The sequence below is a fragment of the Alexandromys fortis genome, unplaced genomic scaffold, assembly GCF_014885135.2.
Source record: "Alexandromys fortis isolate MF-2015 unplaced genomic scaffold, M_Fortis_MF-2015_v1.1 scaffold_111, whole genome shotgun sequence".
NCBI classification, from domain to species: Eukaryota; Metazoa; Chordata; class Mammalia; order Rodentia; family Cricetidae; genus Alexandromys; species Alexandromys fortis.
The window spans coordinates 2,831,342-2,855,677 of record NW_026067996.1 but is presented as its reverse complement, the minus strand read 5'-3'; the positions used below and the strand labels follow the sequence as shown (position 1 = coordinate 2,855,677).

At 46.5% G+C, this 24,336-nt stretch overlaps 1 protein-coding gene and 1 long non-coding RNA gene across 9 annotated transcripts in view; one reads left to right on the top strand and one right to left on the bottom strand.

The window, feature by feature from the left end:
- LOC126512471 (uncharacterized) overlaps positions 1-6,582 on the bottom strand; it is a 296,711-nt gene extending 290,129 nt beyond the window's left edge. For all 3 annotated transcript variants that reach the window (XR_007595051.1, XR_007595052.1, XR_007595050.1), the window contains exon 1: positions 4,978-6,582. This is a non-coding gene — a long non-coding RNA (uncharacterized lncRNA). The remainder of the gene's footprint in view (positions 1-4,977) is intronic.
- Positions 2,259-24,336, top strand: part of Adamts9 (ADAM metallopeptidase with thrombospondin type 1 motif 9) — a 161,186-nt gene continuing 139,108 nt past the window's right edge. For 4 of the 6 annotated variants that reach the window (XM_050160229.1, XM_050160230.1, XM_050160231.1 and 1 more), the window contains exons 1-3: positions 2,259-2,753; positions 3,341-3,741; positions 8,656-8,818. In XM_050160229.1, coding sequence (XP_050016186.1) covers positions 2,639-2,753; positions 3,341-3,741; positions 8,656-8,818 — 679 coding nt within the window. In that variant the 5' untranslated portion in view covers positions 2,259-2,638. The remainder of the gene's footprint in view (positions 2,754-3,340; positions 3,742-8,655; positions 8,819-24,336) is intronic. The other 2 variants (XM_050160232.1, XM_050160228.1) reach the window with 1 other exon arrangement.

Genomic DNA, 24,336 nt, shown 5'->3' with positions numbered 1-24,336 from the left:
AAACTGAATCCATACTCTTTTCTTAAGATTTGTTTTCTATATATTGAGGTTTTGCCTGCATGTATGTCTGTGTGAGGATGCCACATCCCCTGAAACTGGAGTTACAGACATTTGTGAGCAATTTGGGTGCTAGGAATTAAAGCTGGGTCCTTTGGAAGAGCAGCCAGTGATCTGAACCACTGAAACATCTCTCCTTTCTTAACATTTTAGGAAGAATCCAAACGACTGAAGCTACACACATTTCCCTCCGTGTGGTAATTTTTAAGATATTTTTAAGTTTCTAATTATAGGTATGTGCGTTGTGTGTAGTGGTGCTGGGGAGGCCAGAAGAGGGTATCAGATTCCCTGAAACAAGTTATGGACAGTTGTAAGCAGTCATATGTGGGTGCTAGGAACCAAGCTCAGGACCTCTGTAAGAGTGGGCAGTGTTCCTTAACAAGGAGCCATCTCTCCTGCCCCTCCTGTAGTAATGCCTGAGCTGTTAGCATCTCTTAATGAGGAGGTATCTGAGTTAAAATGGAGGAATTCCTGCCTGGTAAAGGAGAGTTTCGAGGGTGCCCGGCTTGTGAAAAACGGCAGAAATGCTGTAAGGTCTCCACGAGAGTCAGCTCCTGTAGACTGGTTTCTTGATGTTTCTTACTTCAACTCTGAGCATCTTCCCAGGAGCTAGGATGAAAAGAAGATGGCGTCCTTTAAAAATTCCCTGTTTCTTTTGTTATTTTATTTTGTATTGAGATGGGGTCTTCTAGCAGCTTAGGCTGGTCTAAGATCTCTCCAATTTCCTGCCTGGGCCTCCTGATTAGGGAGATTTGAAGTGCACACCGCGCAGGGATACCGGGTGCCTGTCCCTTTCAGTGGTGCCTAACCAATTGGATTAGCAACATCTTTGGGAAACTGTAGCCCTGCCAGGTCATTTTTCCGCTATCATCAGAACTGTATACATCATTGTTTTCAGGATGGGCGGCGCTCCCAGCGCACTGTTTTCGGGTTTCTATTGGCACTTTGATAGTCTCAGTTCTGAGTGGCAGGCCAAGCAGCAGCAAACTCCGGTTCTAGGAAACTCGGGCAATTATAAATTTGTTCGTCATATCTCTTCCTGAAATTGACATTTCCTTTTCATTTGGAATGAGCACATCCTCTCCTTCCTGCGAGCTAAGGGGAAAAGGTGCTTTTGAAACATCCAGGATTTAACAATCCTCCCTCTTTACTTTCCTTCCCCTCTTCCTTTCTCCCCTTCTAGAGTTCTGACTTTCAAACGTGCACCCTCAACCGGAGGGAGGTGATAGTTTGAGGTGTCTGGCTTGGAGTCACTTCCCTGCTCCCATCGTCTCTACTGCTAAAAGCAAGCGGAAGTGACTGAGAAATCCCGGGGGGGGGGTGAGGTCGAGTGGCCCCCCCGTCCCCCCCCACCAACAACTTCTCAGTCTTTCCCTTCTCCCTTTCCCTCAAACCTCGGGCAGAGTCGGGGGCTCCCAAACTGCACAGTAAACTTTTTAACTTTTTGTGAACGGTGACCTACAGAAACCCGTAGACGCTCTAGCCATGGGATAGAGTCCTGAGAGGACCCGGGTTTAAACTGTTGCAAAACTTTCGGGGAACTGCGGATCTGAAACACAACCTGGAACCATAGGAGTCTAAAACTCTTGACTTGGGTCAGTTAAACGGAGAGTAGAGCTCAGGTGACAAATCTGGTTCCTCGTGATCAAGGATGAGATTGGGACTCCGGCGCAGCGCTACTTTCTCTCTTAAGAAATCCCAAGTGCGGTAGTGAAAAGAGATGGGGACAAAATGAACGGGACCGGCAGAAATGGGGATACGAAAAAGACACAGTAGAAAGCAGAGAAAGAAGAGACCATCGGAGAGGAGGGACGGGCCCAGAGAGATCCTCACCAAGACCTGGAGAGGGAAAGAGAGATTCCAAACCGGAGAGACCGAGATAGGAGAGGAGGAGAGTCGAAGTGAATAGCAGAGCGCCACCGAGGGAAGGGAACTTTCTCTGCTCTCCCTTCCTAGCAGGCCGACTCTGAAAACCCCACCTCGGGGAGGTGACGCGAATGGCCACCGATTGCTCGGGCCATTGCGGGCGCCTCTGGCCTCCGCCTCCAGCAGCTGGAGGGGCCTAAAGCGCAGTGTCCTGGCACCAGCGGCTGAGGAGGGGACAGGAGGCGGGCCGCCTGCCTCGTTTTCTCCTCCCCTCTCCTCCTCCTGGAGGCGTGCACCCAGGGTATTTGAGCGCCCGCGGGGGCCCCCGCCCCCTGGCCCCCCATTCAAGAAGCGGCTCGGCTAACTCGGCCAGCACAGGGCGCCCGGCGCGCCTCGGAGCGCACGTTCCGCGCCTTCTCCTGTCCGCTGGCTGGACATTATGCGGCCGAGCAGCCGAGCCCCAGTCCTCCGCCTCCTTCTCCTCCTTCTGCGGCCAGAGCGGCTCAGCTCACGGCAGGCGGCAGCGTTGCTCAGCCGAGCGCACACGGGACCCTCTCTGCAAGACCTCAGCGACTCCTAAAGTCAAAAAGTTGGCGGCAGGGCGCTGGGGTTCCGCGCGCTCTCCACTGCTACTGCCTTGCGTCGCCGCCAGCCACCAAAGCCGGCAGGAGGGAGGGGGGCTGAGAGAAGCGGGGGGGGAGGGGTGAAGAGCACCATGCAGTTAGTATCCTGGGCCACACTGCTAACGCTCCTGGTGCCGGACCTGGTTGAGATGAGGAGCCCTGACGCCGCGGCGACCGTGCGCAAGGACAGGCTGCACCCGAGGCAAGGTAACGTGGCTCTGGACCCTCAAGGTCCCCCCTCCCACACACACACACTCCGTCTCCACCTCCTCAACACACGCTCTGGGGCGGGCACCCCACAACAGAGGCCTCTCTCCTTTTCCTAGAAAGAATTACCTCGCGTTTTGGGCCTTTCCCTTTTCTGGGTCATCCTTAGCCAACCGGAGGGAGGGAGGCACCGCAAGAATTTTAGGGCCACCCACCCCCAGCCCTTTTTTGCCTGATTTTTTTACTCTTTCTCCTTATTTCCCGTCCCAAATCAATGCTACTTAGTAGCTGGGATCACTGGAGAGCGCACATTTGATTTTATTCAGGAATTTATCAGAACCTGTAATTATTTTATGTTTCTAGATTTATTCATTGTCTGAGTTCTCATGTAGAATTCTGGGCGCCTCGCATAGTTGTGGGCTGTTACTATTACAGTAGGCGTTCAACAAATATTTGTCCAGAGATGGAAGGTTAAAGAATTGACACGACGGGCTGCAAAGTTAGGACAAAGCCCCCCATCTCCTTTTTAAATTAAAGCTTTCCCAGAAATGAATCATTAGCTCATTTGTCTCTGCTTCTCCCTGCAGTGAAATTATTAGAGACTCTGAGCGAATATGAGATCGCGTCTCCCATCCGAGTGAACACCCTCGGGGAACCCTTTCCCACGAACGTGCACTTCAAAAGAAGGCGACGAAGCATTAACTCTGCCTCTGACCCCTGGCCTGCCTTCGCCTCCTCCTCGTCTTCCTCTACCTCTTCCCAGGCACACTATCGCCTCTCAGTCTTCGGCCAGCAGTTCCTATTTAATCTCACCGCCCATACCGGATTTATCGCACCACTGTTCACTGTCACCCTCCTTGGGGAGCCAGGGGTGAACCAGACCAAGCAGTATTCCGAAGAAGAAACGGAACTTAGGCACTGTTTCTACAAAGGCCATGTCAATACCAAGTCCGAGCACACTGCGGTCATCAGCCTGTGCTCCGGAATGGTAAGTGGGCGCGTGCCCCTTTCCTCCTCCCCGCCTCCTCGTCTGCTTCTTTAAGACTTAATTGCACCCTAGTCTGAACCTACGGAGTCTCTGCTCTGGGGTTAAATATCAACACTGTCTTTGGTCCCAGGATTTGGGGGTCTACTGGCGGGGTGCTTGCGCTTACGCTCGAGAAGAAAGTACGCGTCTATCCCCCCAGAGGGTCGTGGATCTTATGAAGCTGTCTCGGAGATGCATTGCGCTTGTTGCGCGTAGCCCAACTCTGCAGAGTAGCTTGCACGTCGACTTACAAACTCAGAGAAAGTTGCTGGGGTTGTGGTTTCTTTAGCAAACTTGGCCGCCCTGGAGCGGAGCAGCTGAGCACAGGGCGGACCTAACTCCTCATTGGTGCTTCCCGAGTGAGGGATGTAAACTGACAATCCCGGGACACCCCTTCTGGAGTGCTGGGATATCTCTCGTTATGGACAGGAGTACATAAGCTAGTGTCCCCGCATTCTTTCTTCTCGGAGCCTTTTATCACGTGCAAGGAATTTTGAAACTGAACCAGACTGACAGGGAAGCCAATTCTGTCCCGGGAAAGGAAGGGTGGGCCAAGAACTCTGAGAGCCCGGAGTGAGGGCGGAGCCTGTTTCTAAGGCGGTATTTGAGGGTGGAAGGGCGGCGGCGGGGGGCGGAGGGGGGAGTAGCACTGCAGTCCGACTCTGCACCCTGCTGGCGTGGTGGCTGGAGGCGCTAGAGTAGTTGGGGAGAGCCTGGAGAGGTAGCCTTAAGCAGAGTCCCGTTTTTTCTAGAACCCGTGGCGGTTTCAAATAGACAGGAATAGGAACATACAGCACACGTTTCTCTACGAAGGTGGAGTGTGACGGATACCACCCTGCGCTGCCTAGTGGGCACTTAGTGGGAGACCCAAGTTGGTGTCTCCATTCCCTCCTTCCCGACCCCTCTGTTTACCCTCCAGGGGAACTAACAAGGCATCCGCCTCCAATTCGTACGACAATTGAGAGTCTCTTACAATTCTGGACCCAACTAGGGTGGTCCTTCACTTTCCCAAGCGACGTGCGTCCTTCCACGCGCTTATGACGCAGAAACTTTCCCGCGGCTCGCTCTCCTAGCTCACAGCACTGAGCATTACGCACAATTGGCTATTAAAAGTCCGCGCCCCAGGGGCATTTACTCTCTTCCCTTGGCACACCCACCCACCTCCTCCTCTTTCTAAGTGGGGGCTTAGGTACTCACTCGAGAGCTAGGCTGCCACATTCGCTGGCTGGTTCTTGCGTCTTAAATTCCCGGTCTGGAGGTTACATCCTTCTAAGCCTTCGAGAGCAGAATCCTGGCGAGAGCTCCGCACTCCAGAAGACTGGGTGGAGAAGCCTTCTAGCCTGCTGGGTTATGGGGAAGGGGATGAGCCCCTTTACCCACCAGCTAAGCACTGGGAATCCTGGCGCCCAGAGAGCCTGGTTGATATTGATTGGGAATAGGCGGAGACCGCTGTTTGTCACGGGGAGGGGATGCTGCGTTGAGTCATCATGGCCTCAAACCTGGGCCTGGACGCTAGAATGGCTCCGCTTTTGAGAGGTTATCGCCTAGATAGGCTGAAAAGCCTTGAGGTGAATCCCAAAGAAACAACGCACCCCTAATTTAAAGCTAGGGACCCCAATTCCTGGTTCTTAGATAGGGCTGCTGTGTACTTCGTTGGTAAACATTCTTTACTCCTCCTCTTTCCCCGCCTACACACCGGTGGAATCTGAGTGGCCCCAGCAGTTGTATAAATATTTTTCTGCGTAGGACCTTAATTTCCATTGGTGGTTTTACATGGTAACACAGTGCACGTGGTCTCCTTGAGAACTGAGAATGCGGGCTTCTGGACTGACCTAACCCCATTCGAAAGGCATATAATTTGCAACGGGCCTTTTTGGGGGATAGGGCGACATATAGTTTAAAAATATGCGAACTCGGTTTTTGTATCTTTGGCCACTAATCTAACTCTGAGCTTCCTGCCTTCGTTGTCTCCTGGAATTTTTATTTCCTCCCACAACTCATCCTTATCATTTCTGTAGCGGTCTCTCCATGATGGTGTTCCTGACTCCCCAGGAAGGCGTCCAGGAAATCTGCCGTTTGGAGTGATCTAAAACCGTACACCTGCCACACACACACACTCCCACACCTGCCAGTTCTCAGTGTCCCTGACTCCCATCTCACACATTGCTCTCCTCTGCTGAGCAAAGGTCTGTACCTCAGTCCATGCTTCCCTTTCTCTCCTCAGGACCACTGTTTGAGAAATACCTCCATCTATCTGCTTCTCTTCTTCTTTTGTTTTTGTTTTTTCCATCCCTGCCGCACATCAAGAGCAGGTCCCTAAGTGGGCTGTGAGATCTCATTGCTGTGGTTGTTCCCATAACCTACACATCTCCTCATAGTCTCGCAAACAGTATCAAATTCCACAGCTGGTGCTTAAGATTCTGATGTTACATCTTCTCACTCATATGTCCCAACAACGTCCGATTTCATCTTAGTTTCTTCTTCTGAAATTCCCTGTTTCAAGTAGTCAGCTTTATGCTTTCTCTAAACTCTCTTAATTTCCTATGTTCAGTCCATATATTTCCCACAGTGTGTGTGTGTGTGTGTGTGTGTGTGTGTGTGTGTGTGTTGCTGATAACTCTGGGTCTTGTATCTGCCAGCAAGAGAGCTACATTCCTGGGTCAACATTTTTTCTTTTAAAACGTTTCATGTCTACTTCCCTACAAGACTCCATCGTCTTCCACATGGTGTCATTCCTCTGCTCCAAAATCATAGACCTCTCTTCAGCTGTGCCCCGTGTTCTCTGTGCCCCTGTTCTCCTCTTCTGTCCCAGGTATTTGCACTCACACCTAGCTGTTCCTCTCGCGTGCTGTAGTGTAGACTGTGCATAGCGTGTTTGTGTATATGGTTATGGCCGTAATGGTCACCTCGGTCAACACAAGATATGTTGGATCCTGGTGATTCTTTCTTTCTGAAACAACAACAAAATTACTTTTTTTCTCCACATTGTTACCATTTATTGAGCTTTTGCTGCATGCTCTGTGATACAAGGCCCCCACCATCAGAGCTAACCATTTTGCTGGTAAGAGTTCCTGGGCCTTCAGAACAATCTTCTTGCCCCAGACCTCATGCTGATAGGTGACCAGGTTGTAATTTCACCTCAGCCTTTCTTCTCCATACTTTTCACCAGAGGCCAGAGGCCCCGTTCACACTCCTCCGGAGAAGGACTTTTATTTTTTTGCAGACACTGATGTAAAATCAGGATTCTGAGTTCAAGAGTCACCATTAACGCTAACCTGCTCTGTACTACTTAAGGGCCACTTAGGACAAGTCCCTTCCTTTCTGTGCCTCTCGGCATTCTTTCACTAGTCCCGGCTCCCGTAGGCTTTCCGTTCCCTGTACTTAGGAAACCCCAGTTACATACTGACTGCAGATAGACATGCTTTGGCTAGCACGAATGTGCTGACCTGGTGCTTCTCTGGGATCTGTCAGTTTGTCACTGACTATGCTAAAAGTGACTGAATCTATGTGCTTGAGTCATGAGGGGAGCTTCTTTAAAAAGTCCAGTTCACACCTAGAAATTCTGAATCTGTAAATAGAGAGTGGCAGCCCCCCCCCCAAATCTCAGCAGGAAAAAGAATTCTTTCAGGCTTCTCGATCCTCCTTGGTTTGGGAAAACAGTGCCTTAGCCTGGTGGGGCGTCTTGCATGACTTTTCTTGTATATGAAGCATGGGAGCGTCTTAAAATTCTCATTCTTGAACTGATCCCAGAGATTCGGGTGCAGGACAGCAAATGTGAGGCAGAGGATCTGGAGGATGCGGGTACAGGTGTCCGCGCCTCTGGAGGATGCGGGTACAGGTGTCCGCGCCTCTGGAGGATGCGGGTACAGGTGTCCGCGCCTCTGGACGATGTGGGTACAGGTGTCCGCGCCTCTTCAGGGCTCTTTTCTTCTGTGCCCAGGAAACAAGGGAAGGCTTCTGGTTATTTTCAGTGTGGGAAGAGGGAAGAGTTTGGTGTCTCCTCTGAGACGCTGCCCATTGGACACTTTCAGCGTTCATAAGGCATTGCATGGTTCAAGCTAGAGGCATCATGGAACATTTGCAAAACTTGGAGCTACTGAGGAGGGGTCAGAAAAATGGCTTTTACAAGGTGCCCATCATACTCGGCAAGAGCAAATTGGCCTAAAACTAATGAGCTACACCAGAACCCACTGATCACTTCGAAGCCTCAGAAGGCTCGCATACTGGGCCTCACGCAAGGCTGGTATGATCCCCTTTAACCTTCACAGTTGATGTTGAAGAAGGAACTTTATCTCCAGCTGACAGAATGTGAAAGCTCAGACCAGAGAGAACGTTGCTCAAGGGGGATAGGCATGGTGCTGGGTGTGCACGCAGAAGAACGTGACAACACTGCCTTTTGGGACATCACTCTGCCTTGACAAAGGGAACAGGAGGAGACTGTGTCAGGGTGACAGGCAAGACCACCCTGAGGGCACTGTGGCCATCCTGTACCTGGTGAATGTGAAAGGAGGAAGTTTGGGCTAACCAGCTTGTCCCTCCGTTATGCCTTGGCGTTTGTGAATTTCCAGGCAGCCTGAGCACTTAACACTCTCCTTGAGCCTCCTGGAGGAAGAATAAGAGATTTGGAATTTAGGTACCAAGGAAAAGCTAGACTTGGAAAGCAGGCATAGTGTGCAGCAATCAAGTCAAGAATTAGCTTCCAGTGTGGTAGAGAGCGAAGATAAGACACAGCTGCCCCAGGCTGCCTTGGTCCTCTCAGGGAGGGGCAGGACAAACTACTCCTGCTCCTGCCTGGGATTAGCTCCTTCTTTGTGTTGTGTTTTTGCCCCTCCCATTGATTGAGTTGTGTTGAATCAACCTCTCGTCTCTCCACAGATGGGTACGTTCCGATCCCACGATGGAGATTATTTTATTGAACCACTGCTGTCTGTGGATGAGCAAGAGGATGAAGAGGAGCAGAACAAACCCCACATTATCTATAGGCGCAGTGCTCCTCAGAGGGAGTCCTCAACAGGAAGGCGTGCCTGTGACACCTCAGGTATTTGCTTCTTGATTAAATACAGATGCTGCTTTGACGTGGGTTCGTTGCCACATTGCAAGAACGCAGCAGCTTTTTTGCTGTTTGCAAAACACCACCGTATACGATACGGTTTATTCAGTCGTCTGGTAAGGTAGGTATAGCCCCTTGTATAAATGGGAACTACAGAGAGATTTAGTGACTTTTCTAAGGCTGCACGGCTAAGAATGTACAGTCAGGATTCGAAATCAGAAAGCCATGACTCCAGTCCATCTGTGGGCGAAGTCGCCTCTTCTGTTGAAGTTGTTGAGACTTCAGACAAAGCTGGAGTCTGAACCTGTTGCTGCGGTGAGCAGTCGTTTGCACTTTCTTGATGGCTTCTTTTCGTTTGGTTTCGCTTTTGATTTGTGTCACATTCGTGACATATGCATGCTGCACAGGGTTTTGGATTTTATTTTGTTTTGCTTTGCTTACTCTTATAATGGAATTCACAAAGCCTGCTGTGTGTTTATTGATCTGGCTAATGTCTGTGGTTTTAGGAAACCCAGAAATGGATCTGGAAGCTTCCTTCTAGGTTCCAGTCCCATCCACACACTGTAGGCCTGCTGTTTGGTTTCACTGCATTCTGGGCAGATGATATACGGTCCATCCCTAGAGATGCATTTTCCTGGGCACCTGAGGAAATTGATGATTGTCTGTGGCCTTCAGTCTGCAGTGTTGTAACATCCCTCACCGACCTCTAGGCCTGGCTGTTGTTCACCTGCTGGCAGCTTCCCACTGAGTAGCCTCCTTAAGATTGTTCTTATGTGCTAAGATGATTGTTAAAATGTTTTTTAAAATTTCATCGATTTCTTGCTTATGGAACTCTTTCTTCATACCTGTATCAACAAAGTAAGTAGCTGTTCAGAGTTTTCTGGTATCTTTTACAAGACTAATGCGGAAGTTGTTTTAAGTGCTCCCCCGAAGAGTTGTCAGCATCATCTTTTATCTCTATCAGGACTTCTCACCGTGATGGTGTCTCGTGTCTTCATCCCTGCTAGAGGTATTATTTCTAAAGGGAATAAAGATAAAGATAACTACATATAATCAGAATAGTCAACAGCAAGAGGATAGAATTACAGGTCTTTCAGCTTATTGCATCCATTCTTGTGTTCTCACCATGACAGCAAGGTGGGATATAACTGGAGTCACTGTTACCTGGTCTCCCTAAAGGAATGAAGAAGCCATATGTGAATGATCTCAAGTTCAAGACTAGCCTGGGCTACTTTGTGACTTCCAGGTCTGCCTGGTCTATATATTGAGACTTTGTCTGCAAAGGAAAAAGGCAAAAAGAAAAGTCCAAAAGTTGTTGTTGGGTAGTTGTCCTCAGAAACAATAGTCTCAGGAACTGGAGTAGTGGCAAGCCTGCTAGCTGCCAGCTAGTTTACTCATTAGGACATTTGTCCTAGTTTTATTTATTTTTTTACTATCCTAAGTCAGGTTTATTTTATTTCTCAAATATGTAATAGCAAGTGTATATTTTAAACATGTTGTACACTGGATCGAAGGGAAATACATGATCCCTCCCTTCTGTCTAACTGATGTGTTAAAAAGTAAATGGTACTTGTGTTTAATGCACTGAACACTAATCTAGATTCTGATGTTCTTCTCCCTAGAGTGGCTGCAGAATAGCTTTTTGAAATGCAGCCAGAGATGTCCTGCCTTTTTCTAGACAGTCACCAAAAGCTCAGGCCCTTCCCTTTTCCCTTCATCTCTACTCCAGACTTAACGAGGCAGGACTCTCTCTCATTGCCTCTTTTCTGGTAAGGAAACTGATTCTCACACAGAAGAAGTGACCTTCCAGAGGACCTCACTGACAGGCCAAAGGAAAGCTCTCCAAGTGTTTTCCTCCTCTACCACCCATTTTAATGTAGGCAGAGACTGCTCATTCCTTCCCGGCCACCCAGACCCGAATAATCACACAGAAACTACGTTAATTACAACACTGCTTGGCCCATTAGGTCAGGCTTCTTATTAACTCACTCTTACATCTTAAATTAACCCATGTCTATTAATCCGTGTATTGGCATGAGGCTGTGGCTTACTGGTAAAGATCTGGTGTGTCTTCTTTGGCAGCTACATGGCATCTCCCTGACTCCACCTACTCTTTCTCATATCTCTTCCATCCAGGCTTTATTCTATCTTGTCATAGGCTGAAGCAGCTTCTTTATTAACCAATAGTAATAAAACCTATTCACAGCATACAGAAGGAAACCACATCATTTTAATTCTGTAGGAATGCATGTGGAGAAGGGAAATAGGGTAGAGAAAGTCAACACTATCATTCAAGAAAATATTCAAGGTCTTTTTTTTTTTCAAATGAATTATACAACACAAGTTATAGACTTTTGATTGTTTGGGGCTAGAGGACACATTTTCAGATCTTGTTTTTTAAAAAAGAAAAATACAAAGAAAAAGTTAAAATATATGAAATTGAGGATGATCAATAAAAGGTACTCATCTTTCCAGAAAAGCTCACTCAGGCTCTAGTCATTGTTGATATTGAAGTCTGAGGGTACAGCCTCCAAAAAAACCAAGACCAAGTGTTTGTTTGTTTGTTTTCTGGTATTTACTTGCCAGTGACCAATCTGCCAAACACACTCCCTTCACCCTCCGTGATGAATCAGGAGTCTGGCAGTTTTAGATTGTTTGTTTTAAGACAAGGGCTTCTGTGTAGCCTGGGCTAACTTGTAACTCACTTATGTAGACCTGGCTGGTCTTGAACTCATGGAGACCCACCTATCTCTGTCCACAGAGCACTGGGATTTAGGGTGTGTGTCACCACCCCCCGGAAAGCCTGGCAGTTTTGATTGGCTCTGCTAAAGGTGTCTGCTGGACTCTGCCTCTCTGGTTTTCTGTTCCAATTGTTCCTGTGTCTCTTTGAATTCAGATGCAGGAGCCCCATAGTTAGGAAAAGGTTTTGGAATGTGGCGCAATTCCCCAGCACCCCTACAGGCACTGACCCGCAGATACAGGTAGCCTTTGCCAGGAAGTAAACATAGCATGCAAGTGGGAAGCAATAGCTCTTGGCAGAGAGGGAAAGAGATGCCCAATGATGTCTGTCCACTCAGCTACAGTGATTTCTCCTTCTAGTCATGAGCAGTGATTGGTCACCTGCCTTCCAGAGTTCCCATATACGAATGCAGATTCCCATAAAACAAAGAAACCAACCAACCCACGTCTCTCAGGCAAATGGGGTGGAGTCATATCAGCAGTTTTAATAAGTGTCCAAGCAATTGGGATAGTCTGGCAAATCTGAGTGTCACTGCTGAAGCTGAATTTAAGGCATTAGTCACTCTCTGGCACGTGTGACTTGTACCTTAAGGACTTCACTTTCTCACGGTAATTTTTTCCGATCTTTTCTAGAAGGGCAGTGGAATATTTGGACTGAAAGAATCTTCAGTAGTTACATCTAGTTCAACACTCTAGTTGTAGATGGGAGAGGAAACTGGAGTGCAGGGTGTAGAGTCGGTCGCTTATTATCAGGAACACACCACAGATTTGACACCTGTTGGAACTTCTCCTCGCCCAGGTCTGAGAGTGGCCCCTGGAAGCCCCACGCAGAGTCATGTCATATTGTAGTTACTGGGTTGTGGGATTCTCAGCAGGGCAGGCTACTCTGGCTGTTGTACTGCTGCATACAGTTGGGCTGTGAGCCTTGCTCATTTCTGATTCTTGATGTAGGTCTCATTTTCAGAAAGAGTCTGAGATAATGTAATCAAAACTGCGTGGAGGAGTCTAATGTGCTAGAAACCATGGGCTTACGAAGGAAAAAGTGGCTTTGTATGCAATTTTTTTTTCCACTGAGCAATCAAGAACTTATTGAGCCACTTGTTTATGTCATGATGAGAACACTAGAAACCATCCCTATTCTATTGCGTGTGACCTGAGTCACATTATAGAATATCAAGTAAAAATGACGTGACCTTGCCGAGGTGTGCTCAGAACTGAGCATGAAATAAGGGAGGTCCCGGGACAGGGTTTAGCAGATGATCGGCATTCACAGGCTGCAAGATGAAAAAGAAAAGCAAAGAAGGGTCATGAAAATGGGGAAGATAGCGTTGTGGTGGGAGAAGGGAAACTGGAAACACCAAACCCAGATGTAATCACTTGGAGCTTTGCATTAAACACATTGTAAATCAATTATGAGGCTTGCCCAAAGCCATTGTGCCCACCATGGTGGGGTGGAGAGCACTTCCTGTTCGCTTATTTTCCCTTCCCCCGTGTAGAATTCTGTTGATGGAAAGCTTCTTTTGGCCTAGCATCTGCCCTTTCGGGCTCAGCTTTGTTTGGAGGTCAGTTTAAATGTACATTGCTTGGATGTCTCTCCGTGCTTTGTCCTTTTATTCTGTTTTCAAGTCGTTAGGATTCAAAACGGAGAGTAGTGGGGAGCCGTCTTCCTGTAGCGTGCCTTTGTGAGGGCAGGAACAGATTTCCTGGGCTCTCTGTCCACCTGCCCTTCATCTCAGGGCCCCCGGAGGGTCGGGCTGGGCGCCTCAGAAAGGACATTGCTGTTAGTCCTTTCCATTGACTGCTTCCAGGTAAAAGCACAGGTCCTATGTGCCCTCTTTCTCTGTCTCTCTGTCTGTGTGTGTGTGCGCGCGCGCACATGTGCGTTTTTGGGGTGTGTGTAAGTCTGTGCAAATGCATGTGAAGGCTAGACATTAACTTTAGGTTTCCCTCCAATGCTCTCCTTACTTCTTTGGGTTGGGGTCTCTCACTAAACTGGGAGCCTGTCAACTTGGCTAAGATTGGCTTGTCAATGAGCCGCAGGAATCCAGCCGTCTCCATCTCCCCAGTGCTGGGATTTATAACAAGCTCGCTTATTGAGTGGGCTTTTTTTTATCATGGTTTCAGGGACAGAACTCAGGCCCTCATGCTTGCACAGCTAACATTTTACCAACTGCCCACCCCCAAGTTCTGTTTCTGCGTGACCCTGAATTTTTCACAGGAGAGTTAGCTCTCATCAGTGAACTAATCAGACTCGCTGGTGGGCAACGGAGAAGAGGCAGTTTGTCTAGACCTGTAAGATACTGCTTCCTCTTGCAACAATTTCTTTGCAACAATTGAACCCACCTCATTGTAATCCCTTAGGACTAGAGATTGGCCAGCAGCTTTGAAGTGGGCTTGCCAGGCTGAGACAGATGAAAGCCCCACTTTGTGTTTGCGTCTCTGCGATATACATGGCCAGTCAAAATGGAGTCTGTCTCTCAGTGCAGGTCAGCTGCCTCTTGAACTGACCATTGGGTACTGGGTACTAGTGAGTTTGTACTCTAAGCACTTGGTTGGACCTTCAAGAGTGCAGGCTTAAAGGCTGACCAGTCAACACATTTCAGGTCATGCATCAAACTCTCGTGTGCATGATGTATGCTCTGCCACGTACTTTGTATTAGCCTATCAATATGTTCCTTGCCATCATGGGGAGGGCATCTTGTCCCTATTTAACAATTGAGCAAAAGCATAGCTCAGAGAAGTTGAACAACTTTCCAAAATCACACCGATGGTAGGAAATGGCCCTACAGCTCCATTTGTTCTATGGTAGGGGCCAGACTTGACTGAAAACACAAACAGAGAAGCTCCTTTCTAGAAAATTCTTCTCCTATCCCCCATTTTGGTGAGGCAAGTTGTTCCTATATAGCCTCCCCTCCCCTTGAGCCTCTGTTCTCCCTCGCTCAGCCTCTCAGGACTAAGATTACAGGCGGTGTCATCATACCCAGCTAACAAATCCTTTCTGACTTTAATGTGCAGAGCATCTTCTTTGGTTTGGATTAACATCCAGTTTTCAAGCAAGTTTCCTATGGCTTATGTTGGCCATGCATCCTATATGGTTCCAAGCCTTTACACGGATTTTATGAGGTTTTGTCTTTCATCTTTATTGCTCTATATTTATTATACATAGTAGGTATTGTTATGACATGTAATACAATGATATTCATGCCCCCCTTGCCGTCTGTGGTCCCCACTCTTTTGCTGCTCCCTTTCCTTTTCCCAACTACTTCGTGCCCCTTAACTCTGTTTTGTAATGACCCAGTGTGTTTTAGTAGGGTTGCTTACAGAGGGTGAGTGAAGGGTGGTTTACAGGAGACTGTACACCTTATCAGTGGGTCCACCACTGAAGTAAATGTTTCTCCCACAACCCTACCAACCATTAACAAAGTACAAACCCCCAGGCTGGGGTGGAGCCTTGTGAGCTACTTCTGTTTGTTAGTGAAAAAACTGAAACACAGGAGCTGATAAAGAAGAGCTAGCCAAGGTCACAATGCTCCTAAGCCTAGCATTTTCCCCACGCCTGAGGTCTGGTCTAGTTAAAAGACTGCTCCTTTGTGGAGCCAACCACAGTGGTAGGAATTACAGTTCTTGGACAGATTGTAGACTTGCCTGCCTGGAGTCTGGTTTGATATGAGGAAATCCTTCCTCCAACTTCTCACCAAGACTCTAATGACACCCAGCAGCTTTGTGGCTCTAGCATGCCCCAATTGGAGTGTCTTGCTTGTTATAGATTAACTTCTGGGATCCCAGTAACAATTTAGCATCAATCCACTGATTAGATTAGCAGCCCTGTGAATTGGGCCCTAAAGCAGTGAAAGGCAGCCCTCAGGATTCCCCCAAGGGGCTTTCTATGAACAACCTGAGGAGGTAGCCAGTGTCTGGGGTAATAGTGGTCCATGGTGTGCTAATCGGTGTCTTGGGCTGAAATCAACCGGACTCTCCTTAGTACACTTTTCTGCAGCCCTCTTTCCTCGCCATCTCTCATCCTGTGAAATAAGAACAGGTAACTTCTAATGCACGGGCACCCTCGGATCATGGTGCAGATCTCAGATAAGTCACTGGACAGTAGTGCAATGAGGGACTTTGGATGTAGGAATGAATGATTTCTTTTATTTATTCTCATAGTATCATTAGCTACCCCAGGCTGGTCTTCAATTTGCCCTTTTACTCTTAGACCCCGAAATCTAAGAATGTAGGTGTGTCCCCACCACATCTGGCTCCTTTTTTTTTTTACTTAAAAAATCCACTTTATTATGAACATATTAGTGTACATAAATCCAGGTGACAGCAGAGTGACCACCACTGAACACACCATCTACACTGAATAGAGACCAAGAATTTCCACAGTTACTTCCTGATTGCTTGCTTTTTTGCTGGGGTGTTTTAAGGCACACGCAAGATACCTGACTTTCCACCTCTAAATATCCCAATATGGAAAGTGAAGGCTATTTCTCTATGTAACTGAAATACATTTACTGTGGTGAGCACCCACACCTGAACAGCACCTACATGAAAGCTGCTCCTAGCTGTCTCCCAGCTTTCTGTTTGGTTAGATTGTGATCTCAACACAGCCCGCACACTGTGAGTGGTAGCTGCTTCTCCAATAGCCTTCATGGTGTCACTGTTGACGACGTTACAATTGCCCAGTAGGTTTAGATTTGTTCTACCTGGCCAATTTTTCCCCACCCACCTATTCAAGTCTGTGTTTCATCCTGATCAGCTTGCTGCTATACTAATTTGTATAGCACAAATGGAAGTAGCCTTCAACCGCAGGGCAGGTACCACACAGAGCCCCTGATGGCTCCTCCAAAACGGAGGGGTTTGGTGAAATACAAAAGGCAACGTGGTTGGGCGTTTTTTGTTGTTGCTTGTCTGTGTGCAGTAGGCATGTATGTAAGTATGTGTGTTCACAAGTATGTGGACTCACATTTGTGCAGGTATGTATGTACATATGTGCTCTTGTGTTTAGAAGCCAGAGTCTGTGTCAGGTGTCTTCCTCAGTTGCGCTCCACTTCATTTATGGAGGGAAGATTGCTTGCTAGACACAGAGCTCATTAACTCTATCTAATCTAGCTAACAAGCTTGCCCTGGGGATCTTGCCTCCCAAATGATGGGTTTACTCCCATTCAGGGTCTCCATGGGTGTTAGGAGTCTGAATTGTGTCCTCGCTTCTACATGGTGAGACCTTAATCTGCTGAGCTATCTCGCTAGAATTGGGCTGTTTTTTGTGTTTTGTTTATTACGTTGTCTCTTGCCGGCTTTTTCCGGCCGATGGAAACATTCTCAGTCCACAGTATTTCTTCTCACCATCTCCCTTGCCATTCAGGATAGGCCCTTACCTGTGATTTCCCAGAGGAGCTAATTTGAGGATGGAAGTGTACAGTGGCCAATAGGTTTGGACCGGAGGGCACGCTCTTCTCACCGATGTGCGAAGTACTCTCCTGTCCCCTTCTTAGAGCCAGGGGGTTGTGTTCTTCCCTCATGGCAGCCAGTCTCAGGTATTTCCTGTGTCTTGCCCAGCAGGATCTTTGGAGTTCCTGCTATATGTCAGAAATTGCTCTCAGTTGCTAATAAGGGAGCAGGTAATGCAGCTGCTGACTAATGTTGTCATACTCCCGGAGGCCACCTGAAATGGGTATGGATGCTCATCTTCTATAGGCAGGACTGAGAATTAGCAGACAGGGACAGAGTTCTCGGGAGTTAACATGAGGATTTTTCCTCCATCCTGGGTTATTTTCAAATCAGACATCGTAGAGTCTCTTGGGTCTCTTTATAGGGAATAAGATCATTGGCCCAAGGAAAGGCTGTTTATCATACCATAGAGATTTAAAATTCACAGCTTTGTCTCCACTGAGTTTTGTTGTTTTTATTTTTTATGAAAATCAGACTGTTTCAAAGTTGATATTGTAGTCATTCCTTGGTGAATCATTTGTGGGTGAATTTTTTTCGTGTGTCTTTTTTATGTTTGGACCAGATGTCTGCATGAATACACTATGAAAATGCAAATCCTTAATGATTAGGAAGTACTGCAGAGAGAGAGGTAGGAAAGTCTGAGTCTTGTGTGTGCTGGGACTGGTAAATTTTACCCAGAGAGCAGGCCGAGATTAAGGCTGTGTTGGGGTGAGTCTTCCTTTCTTATTGGCTACTTGTGTGGTATTAGAATAGAGCATTTGAAAATGCAGTTTGTGTCTGGAAAGGGTTCAAGCTGATTTTGATATGACCTTGGTATTTTTCTGCTCTTTCTGAATGTTACAGAACTTTTTCTTTTCCTCTAGTTTCCTGGTGTTGATCTTTCCATTTTATATTAAGGTACACCTTACATGCTCTAAGATTCATCATCTTAGCCCACAGTTCTGTGAATCTGGGCAAATATTATCATGTCATAATATTAGTATGACTTTTCCAAAATATTATATAAACAGGATCAGCGAGCTCATTGCATTTGCGATTCATCCACGCTGCTGCCTTTACCAGTCCGTCACCCTTTATCCCATGGAGTACTATTCTGTTGTCTGAATATAAATGTTATACTATGGATAGCCATAGTATCCATTGTATATCCATACTATCCCTTGTATGGATATAATATTCACCCATTATATAGTTGATGAACACTGGTTTTCTTTTATATTGCAGATAAACCCATTCTAAATCTTTGAGTACTTTTCTACAAATAGTAATTCCTATTGAGTGACCTAAGAACCCTGAAGATCCCTCCACCTCAGTACTGCCAAACTAACCAATTTCAAATGGTGTCAAAGTGCATACTATTTATAACGCTGTCTCTGAGACCGACAATAGCCAAGAAAGAGCCTTGGGTTTTACCCACTTGAAGCTAAGGACTTCATTTGTTTGTTTCTTCCACTCTTATCTAACATAATGAGCTTCTGTTCTGCTCCTTTTCTCTGTGCTGAGAGGATCAAAGCCCTGAGCTAGGATGAATGGCAGCTTAGGCCCACAACCCAAGCCTCAGTTTTCAGACCTGTAGCCTTCCTGGGGTATGGCTCAAGGGAAAGCTGCTTGTGGATGGTGCCCAGAAGGGGATGTTTCAAAGCAGGAGCAAAGAAGTTCGGATCTAAGTGTGAGGATAATTAAGAATGAACTTGTGGGGTTGTTCAAGAAGCTGCCTCAAACCTGCAGAAAAGAAAGTTTTCGTCCTTTTGTTCATTTAAGAGATTAAATTGTCCCTGCAAGAGCTGAACGGATACAAAATACAACGTAAGAGTAACAAAATAGCTGCTGGGTGTTGGAAAGATGGCTTGGTTAGTGAGTGCTTGCCACACAATAAGTGTATAGGTGAGCTCAAATGCCCAACACTCACACGGAAAAGCCAGACTCAGTAGCCCATGTCTGTAACCCCTGGGGCATTGGGGAGTGGAGACAAATTAGTGAACTCCAAGTTAAGTGAGAAAATGAGACAGAGAAGAAATTGGATGTTGACCTCTGGCCTCAACACATATGAAAACATATGTACATGGTAGCTTCACACACACACACACACACACACACACACACACACACACACGAATGATAAAAAAAAATAAAGAAAAACAGAACTCTTTAGAACCAGGCCAGAATACTGGGAAAGGTAGCCTATAACTGTGGAGGTCAGATTGACATTGGAAATACAGAAACCTATGGACTCCTCCCTTCCCTGCCCAGGGGAGTAGGCACCCTGGGGAGGGAATGAGTTACTGTTGCAAGCCCTGTTAGACAGAGGCATCCCCATCCCCAGGAGGCTCCTGTATCAATCCCATTCAGAAGGAATGCTCTCTGGGACTTGGTCCCAGTCTTTAAAGAGCTCCAGTCCCACGAGCTCTTTAATCTCAGCTCTGAGTAGGAAACCTTGTTCCTGCCACAGGCATTGCAAGGCCACCCACGGGCTGTACTGAAGTGTCAAGACAGCAGGCAAGCTCAGGAGCCACCTGGCCTCAAGGCAGCTACTAGGTGCCTTGGAAAGCCACCACAGCTGTCACCTCGAGAGCGCTTGTCATGTATAGACCCTGTTTCCATACCCAGTACATCTTAAGTCGCTTAAGTCTGCCTGCCACCCCAGAACAGAGTAGCTGGTAGGTGTTTACATTTTGTAGGTAAGGAGAAAATGGTGTGGGTGCAAGGTCACACAGAACGGATGCGGAGAAACCAGGATTTGAACGTAAGTCCCTTTGAATGCTGACCTGCATGCACATGTGAACTCCCCAGTCCCACTGCCTCCTGCATTTACTTTGTAAACTACCTTGAAGGCTCCATCCTCTGTGGTCTCCAACTGGTCTTGGACATGGCTAAGGCTGTGTCTTAAACTGGTCATACTCTGGATAAGGTATATTAAGTAGACTATATTATTAAGATCAATTTCTTTTTAAATATTTGTATGTATGTGCATGCATACATGTGTGTGCATATGTATGCATATATTTGTGGGGGTATAATGGGTGTGAGTGGGCACATGTACCACAAACTGGGGACCGAGTGTTCAAATACCTGAGCCTAAAGGATGGTGGACATGGCTCACTTAAACCAGCACAAGTCTCATTTGGTCCCTTCCCTGTTTCATGCCATATACCCACACTCACTCCTGTCTCTCTCTCTTTTTCTCTCCCCACTTTCTCTCCCTTTCCCTCTCTTTCTGTTCCCCACCACCACCATGTGTGTGTAATTCTGGGTGTTATCCCTGCCTGAAATATGACTAAGAAAGCTTTCCTCCCAATCTGTTGACTGCCTCTTTACTCTGTGCTCTCCTTGTTGTGCAGAAACTTTTTAATTTCATGTGGTTGTGTTTGTCAGTTCTTGGGGTTAGTTCCTGGACTCTTAGAACCCTTTGCAGGAAGTTCTTACCTGTGCCTGTACTGTCAAGTAGCTTCCCTACGTTTTCCAGATAGATGTTCTGGAAATATCTTTTCAAGTTATGTCAAGCATCCTTTGGTTTTCTGTCTATGACCTGGTGTTAATAGTCCCTGCCAGAAGCGGTCTCCATGAGGAACAATGAAGTCCGTCTCTGTAAAGTGCCTAGGACAGGAACTCCTACAGAGAAAACCCACACAGAGCAGCCAGTAGCATCCTCGCCCAGAGCTGTCATTGCTGCGCCAGGACAGTCTTCTCTCTTTGTAAAGAGAGTTCTCGTATGCAATCTTCTGTCTTGTTGTATTTCCCGGGGTGCTTAGTTCCCACCCTTCTCTGAAATGGGGAAAGATCCCATAACCTCATGCGCACACACAAGAAGAAATTAAATAGATGTAAGCTGGTTTCTTTCATGAAAAATGTCTCAGAGCTTTCAAAATGCTTCTATGTGCGGAGAAAGTTCCAGATGTGGATACTGTCTGACGTGTTTAACCTAAATAACCTAATTGATTTGTTTTTGAAAATACCCGATAAGAATAATGTCCATAAACTACTCTCACAAAACATCATTCATCAAGATTCAAGCAGTTAAAAATAAGTCTTTTCACCCCAAACCTCTGTGCCCCTGCCTTTGCACCTGTCAGTTGCCAGCACATGAATAAGTCACTTGGCAGTAGGTGGCACAGCACTTTTGTTCTTGTTGCTATTATTTTTTTTTTCAAAACACAACTTATAGTTTGTTACAAGAACTGGTCTTGGGAACATGATTCTGAGAGTATCTCAGGATCCGCTATTGTTTTTGAAGTTAGCACGCTGAGGGCCCTTAAAGAATGATTAAACCATGCTGTTTCCACTCACGCCAACTAGTGCTTTATGCAAGTGTAATAACCCCTGCCCCTCACTGAACTCTTTCTCCCCCTGCATTCCAGAAGCACATGGTACTTCATTAAAACATCCATTTTTGGGGTTTTGGGGGGGTTGTTTTCTTCCTTTTTTCCCCTAGCCACATTGTTTTGCTGTTCTTGTTGTTTATTTTTGGTTTGTTTTTTAAATTCCTATGATCCCAATAGAACTTTTCTCTTTCGCCTTCTTTTGTCTCTGGTCAAAGACTTCATTAAGTATCCCCAACCACAGCCCCAATAGTGGAGATCTTAGTTTTGACTAGAACTAAGATGGCGGAGGCTAGTCTGCTTTGGGCTGTAGACTTAGCTCCCAGAACGGTTAAGACGTGAGACTGTTGCAGTGACCCAGGAGGGTGCACTTTTCTCCTTGCTATCTCAAAATGCCTGATGAAAGAACTTAGATAGAGAAGCCTTCATTTTAGGTAAAGGGGTATAGACCATCATGGCAGTGGGAGCATGAGGCAGCCGGTCACACTGCACACTCAGTCAGGAGCAAAAGAGACTAAGTCAGGTGCCCCCAACTCCTCTTCTATTTTTCTTCCATCTCTGGCCCCAATCTATGGGGTGGTGTTGCTCACATTCCAGGCAAGCCTTCCCCTTTCAGATAAGCCTCTCTGGAAACAGCCTCTCAACTACCCCTGGTGTCTCCTTACTGATTCCGAACCCAGTTACAATAGAGGTAGAGATTAACCATCAGGGCCAGTCAGAGCTCAGGCTCTGCCCTCTCACTGCCGGTCCTTATGCGCTTGTCCAAATCCTTTGCAAGCAGGAATCGACTGCTCATGCCTTCAGATCTTCTCTCCTCTCCATCTTCCCTTCCACCGGTGGTCTTTATAAGAGTCTCTCTGCTGTATAATTGTTTATTTGAAGGTCCCTAATTCTAATGCACTCATGTGTAGAGAGGAGTCTCTTCTATACAGTCAGTATAACGGTACCCCTTCTCTTACCGTGTTAAGTGGGGGTATTTAATCTTTCCTGTAAGCTGGGCCCTGCTCTAAAACAATTGACTGTATCATCTCCTTTAGTATCTACAACTCCCCTCTTACATATTTACCAGTATTATCTTTATTTTACTGATGAGGAATCTGAGGTTTCCAGGCAAGAGATTATCTAAGGAAGGGCAGCTACTATTGAGTTAGAGCATGAGTGAGAACCAAGACCTAAGTCCAGGATCGAAGTGGAAACACTAATGATGGCTTCCTGCCTTCCTTCCCTTGGTTACGTTCAGGTGAAACAGAGAGGGAATGGGCCTTGTTCTTGAACCTTCCTTTGTTCCTTGCCATGTGATTCCTCAGCCCACCAAGACCGAGGTCACTCTGCCTTAAGAACGCTCGGTTAAAATTTGATAAGCCTTGTGAAAATCCGCAGCCGTAATTAACCTCCCAGGGTTACCATTAGCTTTCCCATTGGCTCTGCTCAGCCCAGTTGGCAGAAACACTTTGGTGAGTAGCCACTGAGTAACAAGGGTGTGTGTGTGTGTGTGTGTGTATGTGTGTATTTTTCTCCAAAATAAGTCCGATTCTTTAGTAGCACGATAAGCACTTCCTTGCATTGTAAAATGAAATTGATTTCAAATGTTTTTACCAAAGTATGAACAAATTAAGTATCCTCAAAATTTTGATTGTAAAATATTTCTTTTTCATAATAATGCAATCTTAAATGTTTACATATTAGGATTTTAAGGGCTGAAATGTTTTGTTTTTGTTTTTGTTTTTTGTTTTTTTTTTTGTTTTTTTTTTTTTTGGATTTTCGAGACAGGGTTTCTCTGTAGCTTTTGGCTCCTGTCCTGGAACTAGCTCTTGTAGACCAGGCTGGCCTCTAACTCACAGAGATCCACCTGCTTTTGCCTCCGAGTGCTGGGATTAAAGGCGTGTGCCACCATCGCCCGGCCAGGGCTGAACTGTTTTAAACTTGCTTTTTGGTTATTTTTCAACTTACTTAGGCACAAAATAGGTGTTAAACTTCTGATTCGTAAGAAATATTTCTTCTAAATCCTTTCTTGTTTAATTCCCAAATACCCTTTAAATGGAAGCAGGATATGTTCTGCTCATTTGGGAGACTGAAGCCCACCCTCAGCACCTCTGGTTGTCCCTCTGCTACACTCCTTCTACTGTAAGGTCCAGTCAGATGTCAGGAACAAGTCGTCGTATGCTCTGTTCATCTGTCGCACCCATGAGGACAAACAACACCTTTGGAAGCATTATCCCAAGCCAGAACATTATTTTTAAGTGCACTTAGTCACTCTACCTAAAATGGTTCCTTTTAAAAATCTAACTCGTATTATAATTTTATGACTGGTTTAAAAATAGCAAATGAGAACGATGGGATTTATTTACTCCTTCCTGCACAGGCAGGAGTTAGCTCGTTGCAGTTCATAAACGCCCATTATCCCTCCAAGAAGCTGTAAACAGATGCGACTTTCCCTGGGTTTCTAAGTGGGAGACCAGGGTGATAGACAGGGATGTGCCCAAGGTCAAGAGGAGCTGTCTCCTCTCACTGTGTGGGTTCCTAAAGCCCCAATGGTTTGGTGATCGGGAGAAGCATTAGTTCTTGCCTTTTGACAGCAGCGAAGCCAAAATGATTGCAAATGCTAATGTTAACCTAGGCTTAGTAATCACCATTCAGAACTTTAGAGCCGATGAGGTAGTCACAGGAAAAAACACACTGCCTGACAGAAAGTCCCCCCTCTCTCTTTCTTTGTGTGTGTGTGTGTGTGTTTTGTAAAACATGTAGCCCAAGCTGGCTTCAAACTCTAGACCTGCCTGCCTTTACTTCCCAAGTACTGGGATTGCCAGTGTGCACCACACCCAGCAGAGAATCTGTGTACATGCCTCTGTGAGACTCGTATTGCTAAATATTACCTTTTCTCAGCCATGGGCTTGGTCCTCAGAAGACTCAACACATTATTGTAGGGTTTGAATGAGATCAGGTTTCTTGTAAACTATTGGATGAAATAAATGGGGCTAATTTTCCAAGACTGCTTAAAGAACA